Source organism: Ornithorhynchus anatinus, chromosome X2 (assembly GCF_004115215.2).
Source record: "Ornithorhynchus anatinus isolate Pmale09 chromosome X2, mOrnAna1.pri.v4, whole genome shotgun sequence".
Taxonomy (NCBI): Eukaryota; Metazoa; Chordata; class Mammalia; order Monotremata; family Ornithorhynchidae; genus Ornithorhynchus; species Ornithorhynchus anatinus.
The window spans coordinates 10,775,626-10,785,599 of NC_041750.1; the positions used below are offsets into that span (position 1 = coordinate 10,775,626).

The 9,974-nt window shown below is 49.2% G+C and overlaps 1 protein-coding gene and 1 non-coding gene across 2 annotated transcripts; both read left to right on the plus strand.

The window, feature by feature from the left end:
- Positions 1-439: 439 nt before the first annotated feature.
- On the plus strand, positions 440-9,707 carry EEF2 (eukaryotic translation elongation factor 2). Its single transcript, XM_001515658.6, has 15 exons — positions 440-544; positions 1,488-1,702; positions 2,361-2,542; positions 2,638-2,849; positions 3,603-3,781; positions 3,963-4,068; positions 4,291-4,404; positions 4,512-4,650; positions 5,024-5,219; positions 6,058-6,316; positions 6,537-6,644; positions 7,839-8,192; positions 8,414-8,596; positions 8,706-8,838; positions 9,056-9,707. Exons 1-15 carry the CDS (start codon positions 542-544, stop codon positions 9,247-9,249), a joined length of 2,577 nt encoding a protein of 858 aa, XP_001515708.4. The 5' UTR covers positions 440-541; the 3' UTR covers positions 9,250-9,707.
- On the plus strand, positions 4,125-4,190 carry LOC114807505. Its single transcript, XR_003755566.1, has one exon. It is a non-coding gene; the product is annotated as a small nucleolar RNA SNORD37 (small nucleolar RNA).
- Positions 9,708-9,974: the final 267 nt, after the last annotated feature.

Sequence of the window (9,974 nt, forward strand, 5' to 3'; positions counted from 1 at the left end):
CCTTCCATGAATGACCCTAGGGAAAGCCTATTTTACCCTTTTTTTTTTAAAAAAAACCCTCCCCTTGAGTATATGTGCTCTTTCTATCCCTGCATCATCAGAGTCCAGCTGTTAAACGGGACCTAACTGTAACTTCTCTTTTCCCCTGTGCTTCCAAAATGGTGTTGGGAAAACAACGTCTCTCTCGCTCTTTGGATGAAAGCGTTACATCCCCCGGGCCTAGTCAATCCTTTCTTTTTTTCATTAGGATGTCTGATAGAGTGGCAGAAACATCCGGGCAAAAAGCAGCTCTGCAGCCCGGCCCAACAGAAGGTTGGCGACGTCGGCGGCATCTGGAGGGTTAAAGGTACCTGTGGCGCATGTGCATTACATCACTCGCCCCGCCCACGGCGAGGGAGTCAGCTGACCCGAGCCGGCTCGGGCCTATAAAGGGGCCGCTCGTTGACGTCAGCGTCCTCTTCCGCCGTCGCTGCCGCCGCCATCGTAGGCGCGACTCGTCCTCTCATAACCGGGGCCGGAGAATCCACCGCCATCCGTCAAGATGGTGAGGGTTGCCGCCCTAATTCCGCGCCCGGGCCTCGAGGGGCCCTCCCCCGGTTGGGACAAGAAGGGAACGGCGTGCCTGGGAGCCGTCGGGGCCGCCTTGGAGGAGGGCGAATGGCCACCCCAGAGGGGAGGAGGAGGTCGCCGCCATTTCGGGGCGATGCAGCACCCGGCCGTTGGGACCGTCCCATTCGCTCTCGGGCGGTTTTCGTCGGGGATTGCGAGGAGGGGGTGCGGTGTGAGAGGCGTCATCGCCGATCGTGGTTTTGGTTCGCCGCCCGCCCGGCTTGGAGAGGGCTGAGGGAGCGGGTTGAAGGGCGTAGTGGTCGCCGGTGATGTGGCGGGGGGTGGGGGGGAGAAATGCCAGGATGTGGCGATTTTCGTCTCCGCGCTGGCCGCCACTGGTACTGCAGCGGCGGGGGGAGGGGAGGAAAAAAAAAATCAGGTCCCGCAGTCAGGCGGCTGGGGCTTATGTAACGCTGCGGGCCCACGAGGGACCTGCTAAGATTGAGCCCAAATCGGCCCCTTGCCATCCGCGGAGGACAGGGAGGTTTAGCCGGCGGATCCTCTAGCGGGAAAGCAGGAGGGAGTAGGTCCCAAATATTCGGGGCTACCCTTCTGGGTCCCGGCCGTTTCCTGAGTAAGGCCAGAGGCACGAAGGTATTCCGTCTGCTCTCCCTCGGTGACCTTGGACAAGTTTGGCTCTGATATTAAAAAAAAAAAAAAGCTCGCTGGAACCCGCTCTGATCTCTCTCGTCCCCCTCCACCATGGTATGTAGCGAGAGTGGTTAGTGAAATCAGGGAATAGCCTCTAAACCCGCTTGGCACACAGGCCCGATGGGTACAATGCCACCTTCTTATCTTATTTAGTGGGCCGATTAAAGTTTGGCTGGTTCCCCGAACACCACCTAATTTTTTTTCCCTCCCCCCCCCCCCCCTTTCAGGTGAACTTCACAGTAGATCAGATCCGGGCCATCATGGACAAAAAGGCCAACATTCGAAATATGTCCGTCATCGCCCATGTGGATCACGGCAAGTCCACCCTGACCGATTCCCTGGTTTGTAAAGCTGGTATTATTGCCTCTGCCCGTGCTGGTGAGACCCGTTTCACAGACACGAGAAAAGATGAGCAAGAAAGATGCATCACTATCAAGTCCACGTAAGTTCCTTTGCCCCTACCTAAGGTTTTGGCTTGTACAGCTAAAGCTTCCCTCGTGCCGCGTAGATATCACATAGCGACAGTAGGGGTAGGATTTCAGGTTAACCCAACTTAAAAGCAGAGCGGTCACTAAATGCGAGAGATTAGGCAACGATCCGCCGGAAGGAGCACTTTGTCCACGAGCTTCTTAGGGTTGGTTGCAGTAATGGATGGTAGGCTACTGTCTGACTTACACTTTTGGGTTTCAGCTGTGGAGTGATGGCAGCGAAAGGGTGGAGGGGCTTAGGGAGCAATGGTGGCTTCTCCTTTCCACACACTCTCCACCTCCCCCCCCAAACTACATTAGAAGAATGGGAGAACCGGATGGCTTCAGGATCCAGCAGAGTGCTCCTAAAGTGACTCTCTTGGCTTGAATTTAAGGCTGAAAAGCCCTGTAATATCATGTCTTACAAATGGAACTGATTCTCTCACACCCAATCAGAGGGACAGTTGAGAAGCTTACGATTGAAGGTGAATGGGATCCAGATACTCTTAGGTACATGATGTTATAGGTGTATTGGTTCTTAACCATGGTTTAGTATAGGTAATGCCTTAAATCCAGTGGAAATAGATTAAGTGCAAATACGGCTTTTCTAACGGGGTACTTTTGCTGTTTCAGTGCCATCTCTCTCTTCTACGAGCTGTCTGAGAATGACTTGAACTTCATCAAACAGAGCAAAGATGGTTCTGGTTTCCTCATTAATCTCATCGACTCTCCTGGGCACGTGGACTTTTCATCAGAAGTGACAGCTGCTCTCCGTGTTACCGACGGTGCTTTGGTTGTTGTCGACTGCGTATCTGGTGAGTATGGGTGGTTCTTGACGCCCTTTTTGACAGCTCTTATGCCAGTCCCAAGTGGTCGCTGACCGTTTTCCCCCTCCCTCCCCATTTTCTAGGGGTCTGTGTGCAGACCGAAACTGTGTTGCGCCAGGCCATTGCTGAGAGAATCAAACCTGTCCTGATGATGAACAAAATGGACCGTGCCCTGCTTGAGCTTCAGCTGGAGCCTGAAGAGCTGTATCAGACATTCCAGCGAATTGTGGAGAATGTGAATGTCATCATCTCCACCTATGGAGAAGGGGAGAGTGGCCCAATGGGCAACATCATGGTAAGCAAAAAGATGGTGATGTAGTCAGGCTGGGGAGGATGGATTCTGCCACCCACAGTCATTATTAAGGGAGAGGTTGGTGGAGGCTCCAATACATATTACACAAAGCTGTTTTTCATTCATTCAATAGTATTTATTGAGCGCTTACTATGTGCAGAGCACTGTACTAAGCGCTTGGGATGAACAAGTCGGCAACAGATAGAGACAGTCCCTGCCGTTTGACGGGCTTACAGTCTAATCGGGGGAGACGGACAGACGAGAACATGTCTGTTAGATTATGGAGTGAATAAACTAGTGTCAGCAGTTGATTTTCAAATGCGTTACCTGGAAGAATTCTAGAGTTCTGGTGGCCTGTTTAGTCATCATCTGAAATTCTGTGCCAGGCATGGTGATGCATACGTGAGCAAGTGAGCTCATAATGGGCTTTGTTTACATCTCTTGACATTGGCATGGTAACATGGGACATTAGCAACCAATTGTATTTCTAGAAGACATCTAAAACTGAATAAGACTTTTTTTTTTTAAATGGTCAGTGTTGCAGCTGTGGTGGGTGGGGTGGATTCCAAGGTTTGAAGTAACTGCTCCACTCCAGCCTACTGCTTTGTAGTCAAGTATTTGTATATCGAGGTAGGAGAACTAAAGTGCCTGGGACTTGCCCACCCCGTTAGCCAGCTTTTGGACTCTTGCTGTGAGTTGATTCTACCAGTTTTCGTTTCCTTGTTGATCTCATCTTGATTCTAAATCCTGCTCTAGATTGATCCAGTCCTTGGTACCGTTGGATTTGGTTCTGGCTTGCACGGCTGGGCCTTTACACTGAAGCAGTTTGCGGAGATGTACGTGGCCAAGTTTGCTGCCAAAGGTGAAGGTCAACTGGGACCTGCTGAGCGGGCCAAGAAAGTGGAGGATATGATGAAGAAGCTTTGGGGTGACAGGTAAGATTGCCATCACCAACTCCCTGAGCCTTATTTTATAAGTTTGAGAAGCTTGGGTGAAATAGATGCCTTTCACCTTCCAAGCGAGAGTTGTCTGCTGATTTTAGGGGAAACTTGGCACCTTATTAGGCCTCTTTAAAGTAAACGTCAATCTGAATTGACTGCTTCCCGCCCCCCCCAGGTATTTTGATCCTGCTAATGGCAAATTCAGCAAGTCCGCTACCAGCCCAGATGGAAAGAAACTACCTAGAACTTTTTGCCAACTCATTTTGGACCCCATCTTCAAGGTAGAGTTCATCAAGTCTAGGTCTGAGCCAATGAATAGCCCAGTATCATGAAATCTCCACATGATGATTAAACATTTCTTCACTTTGACCTGATGTCTACTGAAGAAATCCAGTATCTGACAAGTAACCATGACTTGCTGCTGGCTTAGTTGGCCATTAGACTGGCCAAACTAAGCATGATCTAAACTATTCCATTCTAACCTGATTCCCCCTCTGTTGTAGGTGTTTGATGCAATCATGAACTTCAAGAAGGAGGAGACAGCTAAACTGATTGAGAAATTGGACATCAAGTTGGACAGTGAAGATAAGGACAAGGAGGGCAAACCCCTTCTGAAAGTAAGGGATAACGAAGAGACGTGGCATTTCTGCTCCAACGATGCAGAACCTTATTGAAGCCCCATGTGGCTGAATTATGGCTTTGAGACTTAATTATTTTTTTAAAGGCTGTGATGAGGCGTTGGCTGCCTGCTGGAGATGCTCTGCTGCAGATGATCACCATCCATCTCCCTTCCCCTGTGACCGCTCAGAAATATCGTTGTGAACTTCTGTATGAGGGTCCCCCTGATGATGAAGCTGCTATGGGTATGTAGCCTGTGGACCCAGTGAAGCAAAGGACCTTTTTCCTGACTGAGCTGAACTGTCAGCTCCAAGCGGGAGTTTTGTGTTTTTGAATTGCCAAGTGCAATCTTCCAGGTGCAGCAGTGCTGTGCTAGCCTGCTAACACCAGGATCAGCTCCTTAAAAAGCTCATGAGCCAATTTGTTGGATTCATAAGAGCTTGCTGGCTAGTAGCCGGAGAGCTGGTGGAGACTCAACCTGGTCTCTGATTTTGGATGTATTCTTCCAGTGGGGTTAGCTAAACGTTTGTGATAGCTATGGACCCACTTTGAGGTTTTCTTCAAGTGGTGGTTGATATAAATGCCCGGGCAACCTCTTGACCATCTCCTCTCTCGTAGGTATTAAGAGCTGTGATCCAAAAGGCCCCTTGATGATGTACATCTCCAAAATGGTGCCCACATCCGACAAGGGTCGCTTCTATGCTTTTGGCCGTGTCTTTTCTGGTCTTGTGTCCACTGGCCTGAAAGTCAGGATCATGGGACCTAACTACACTCCCGGGAAGAAGGAAGATCTGTATTTGAAACCAATCCAAAGGTCAGTAACCCTAGGGCTAGTCCTTCCTGCCCTCTGCAACTTCTCGAGGCAGGCTGGCTTTTGAAACCTGATCTCCTGTATCACACCTGACTGTAGGTTGTTTTAACAAGAACACTGCCTTGTAGAAGCCAGTAGTTGTGGCATGTGGTGGGTTCCAGCTGCTAAGTTCTGGAATTGATCTTCATAAGCAGATCTTGAAACACCCGTGGCCACCAATTCAGCCAGTAGAGTGGTGGTGTCGTATTTGAGTGCACTTGGGAGGGGTCAACACAACAAGACAAATTCCCCGCTCACAATGATCTTAGAGTCTAAAGGTTCTCCTCCCACTTTCCCCCTGCTGATGACTGGAGTTCCGAATGCCTCAGAGTGTTATCTGAAATCCCTTAGCAATGACCCTGGGATTCTCTTTACCTTTAAATGCATTCTGGAGAACCAAAAGCAGCGTACTTCTGCCAAGCGCTGAAAACAGTGCTCTGCACAGAGTAAATACTGTTGACTTGTACTTTTCTGAAAAAAAATCTTTAGTGTCTGCCAGTATAAGCTCACTCTGAACTTGGGGATTTATGAAAACCCTGACAAGGCACGACCATCTCCCTGTCACCACACTGTAGCTTAGGTGGCTGCCTGCCTTTTATAGGCGATCTGACTGGTGCTTTCCCGTATTGGACTATGAACTCAAGGAGAGAAGGGTCTAACTCCAGAACTTTCATGGCTCCGTTGTTGCCTGGCTTCAGCTGTGAACCAAATTCATCCAAGAGCTGTCTTCCCCAAAAGCTTTCTCTCCTGGAGTACCAATAAAAAACTCTTTCCTCTGCTGTCTGCCTCTGCAATGCTCCAGGACGATTCTGATGATGGGCCGTTACGTGGAGCCCATTGAGGATGTGCCTTGTGGCAACATTGTTGGCCTGGTGGGCGTTGACCAGTTTCTGGTGAAGACTGGCACCATCACTACCTTTGAACATGCCCATAACATGAGGGTGATGAAGTTTAGCGTTAGCCCTGTGGTGAGAGTAGCTGTCGAAGCCAAGAACCCAGCTGACCTGCCCAAACTCGTGGAGGGACTGAAACGCTTGGCCAAGTCCGACCCTATGGTCCAGGTAAGCTTTGATGTGGGACGTGCCGGAATGCAGTATTCTTCTTAGAAAGACCTGTCCACCTTCCCAATTCCTTGCTTCTGAGTTGTCTGGGATGACCAGTTTCCTAATGGGGACTGGAGGCAGTGCTGGGGAGAAGCGAGGCCCCCCAATGGTACGACAGACTTGCGTGGGGTTTGCTCTCGTTCCATTTACTCAAAACCTATCACGTGTTTTCTTTCAGTGCATCATTGAAGAGTCTGGAGAGCACATTATTGCTGGTGCAGGGGAACTGCATCTGGAAATCTGCCTCAAGGATCTGGAGGAGGACCATGCATGCATTCCCATCAAGGTATAGGTGGTTATTGGTCACACTAGTGAGTGCTCTGCCCAACCAAGAATCTGAGAGTTCTCAGATTCTGCACCAACAGTCCTGTCCCACATCATGTAAATTGGAAGGAGAACAGGGATTCTGTTCTGAAACTGAGCGTGAAGTGACTTGCCCAAGGTCACACAGCAGGCACGTGGCAGACCTGTAATTAGAACTCTGGCTCCCAGGTCTGTTTCATCTACTAGGTCCCAAGCTACAACTCGGCCTCTTCCGGCATCCTTAGGCCACATGATGATGTGCAGCGCTGAGGGGGAGGAGGATGTCTGTCACCTGCTGTTAGCATCTTGAGCATTTGTGCTTAACTATTTGCCAAGCACTGGGGTAGATACAAGATGATCAGGTTGTTCATAGTCCCCGTCCCATGCTTTCTGGACACAGCATTCTGCTAAACAGTGGGAGAGCACAGTAAAATAGAATGGATGGGCACGATTCCTATCCATAAGGACCTTACAATCTAGAGAGGAAAACATTCAAATAAATCAAAGATGGGAAATGGTTAGGGTATAAAGATAGGTACGTAAGACATGTGGGGCTGAAGGTTTGGTAGATATCAAGTGCTCAAAGGTATAGATCTACGTGCAAAGGAAATGACAGGAAAGGAAGGTAGGGAAATGAGGACTTAGGGGAGACCTTGGAAGCCTTGAAAGTGAGGAGAATGATGATCTATCAGATGTGAAAGGTGTGCTTAGTCTTCACCCCCATTTTACAGATAAAGGAACTGAGGCACAGAGAAGTAAAGTGACTTGCCCGAGGACACACACCAGACAAGTCCTTCTGATTCCCAGGCCTATGCTCTTCACTAGGCCATGCTGTATCCTCTCCTAACTGCTTAGTACTGTGCTCTGATCAAATACCATTGATTGGATGCCAGAACCCCCAGTCAGCCTTTCAGCACTGCCTGTGAAGGGGAAGTCTAGCCCTGAGTTTGGCCATAACTAGCTATTAAAATATGGTATGAGAGTAGGTTCATATAATTATACCAATTAACTTTACCAATCTTCCTGCTCTGCTCCCCCAAGTGCTACTTTCGTTCAATGAGGGGGGTAAGGCTTGTTTAGCTTTCACTCTGGTCCCGAGTATGGGCTCCTTTGTTGGGTTTTGAATTACGTAGAAAGAAATAGCTTTATGGCTTTTTTTTTTCCTTTTTCCCCTCAGAAATCAGACCCTGTTGTCTCCTATCGAGAGACAGTAAGTGAAGAATCAAACGTGCTTTGCCTCTCCAAATCGCCCAATAAGCACAACCGGCTGTATATGAAGGCCCGGCCCTTCCCCGACGGCCTGGCCGAGGACATCGACAAAGGCGAAGTCTCAGCTCGCCAGGAGCTCAAGACCCGGGCTCGTTACCTGGCTGAGAAATACGAGTGGGATGTGACCGAGGCCCGTAAGATCTGGTGCTTTGGCCCCGATGGTACCGGTCCCAATGTTCTAACAGATATCACCAAGGGAGTGCAGTACCTCAATGAGATCAAGGATAGCGTGGTGGCTGGATTCCAATGGGCTACCAAGGAGGTAAGTTGGGATGGAGTGGTCGGGGACCTCTCCCGCCACGTTAACTTAACCGGACGCTGTGTAAACCCACTTGGCTCAATGCTGCAGTCGGTTCTCTGCGTAAACAAACTCTGCCCTCCAGGTGTCTGGTACTATGCCGGGATAGAGGAAAGGGGGACTTTGCTGATCAAATTGGGCCATGAGGACAGTTTCCACCTAACACTCGGCTTTCCTTTTCGCAGGGAGCACTGTGTGAGGAGAATATGCGTGCTGTGCGTTTTGATGTGCATGATGTGACCCTGCACGCCGATGCTATTCATCGTGGAGGTGGTCAGATCATCCCCACTGCTAGGAGATGCCTTTATGCTTGCGTGCTGACCGCTCAGCCCCGGCTCATGGAACCCATCTACCTGGTGGAAATTCAGGTACAGGCCTGTCATAATGAATCTACCTACTCCAGAGGCTTGTTTTTTAGAGCCCAGTCACATTTACAGATGAATCACTATTGAATAATCGCACCTCCTGTCATTCCAGTGTCCTGAACAAGTGGTTGGAGGCATCTATGGTGTCCTGAACAGGAAGCGTGGCCATGTCTTTGAGGAGTCCCAGGTTGCTGGCACCCCGATGTTTGTGGTGAAGGCCTACCTGCCTGTCAATGAGTCCTTTGGCAAGTATTCCTTTTTGTTTAAAAATAATAATGATAACTTTTCCCCTAGCAGCCTCTTTGAAGGTATAACATAGGGTATTTTCAGCTCTGGCATTGGATTTGAAGATCTGGCCCCGAGAGTCTGATGCCCCATACTAGCTACAGCTTGTTGTGATGCAAGCCGGGGCTGGTACTAGTTTGTATCTTACCACTGTTTTTTTTTTTTTTTCCTTTGTAGGATTTACAGCCGACCTGAGGTCCAACACTGGTGGCCAAGCCTTCCCCCAGTGTGTGTTTGACCATTGGCAGATCCTGCCTGGAGACCCCTTCGACAACACTAGCCGTCCCTGTCAGGTTGTGGCAGAGACCCGTAAGCGCAAAGGGCTGAAGGAAGGCATCCCGGCCCTGGATAACTTCCTGGACAAATTGTAAAGCTTCATTCCAACACCAGATCAAATTCCTGTTGTTGGACTCTTAGTGTAACACCAGTAAAACAAGCAAACTTTAACTGCAGTGACATCTCTTTGCATTATACTTAATCAGTTTCATAGCAACTTGAGACTTTCCAAACCCATTGATCTTCAGCCTTATAGGTTTCTGTGTTCCACATGACACATTTGGGGCCTACATGGTGCCATAACATAGTACACTTCCACTCAGAGCAACTCAAGTTGCCAATTTCCATATTTATTCAAGATGTCAGAAGCAGAAAAAGATGCTCTTCTAGGGGAAATTTTGGCTGGGGTGGGTCGAAGCACCTAACAACACTCTCGATCGAGGTGGGCCGGAAACCAAAAGGCAGGAAACTCTTGTGCGGTGTGACTTGTCATGAACATCTCCTGATGTATTAGTGCCATCAGAATAAATTTGATATGGTGAATGAATAGCAACAGAGGTGTCTTCATTGTGGAGCTATAGTACAGGAGGGGGGATGGTAAGCTGCCGCCTCCCGGGGTTAGGTGGGGATGACTTTACAGAAGAGTAACTTTGGTAAAGGGTGACTTTATAGTCTGGCTTAAATGATTACTCCATCAGTCCGGGGCCTTGCCATGACTGGTGACCGTGGTCATCAGGTAGGGCAAGGGGTGGAAGTGACTCTTCTGACTGGCCAATTCCATTGAGCCTCAGTGGAGAGTCTTTCCAGGTGTAGACCCACT

Coding starts and splice junctions, on each gene's coding strand:
- EEF2 (XM_001515658.6), top strand. Junction 6,645..7,838: donor ATGCATGCATTCCCATCAAG/GTATAGGTGGTT, acceptor TTTTCCCCTCAG/AAATCAGACCCTGTTGTCTC. Junction 8,193..8,413: donor TCCAATGGGCTACCAAGGAG/GTAAGTTGGGAT, acceptor TCCTTTTCGCAG/GGAGCACTGTGTGAGGAGAA.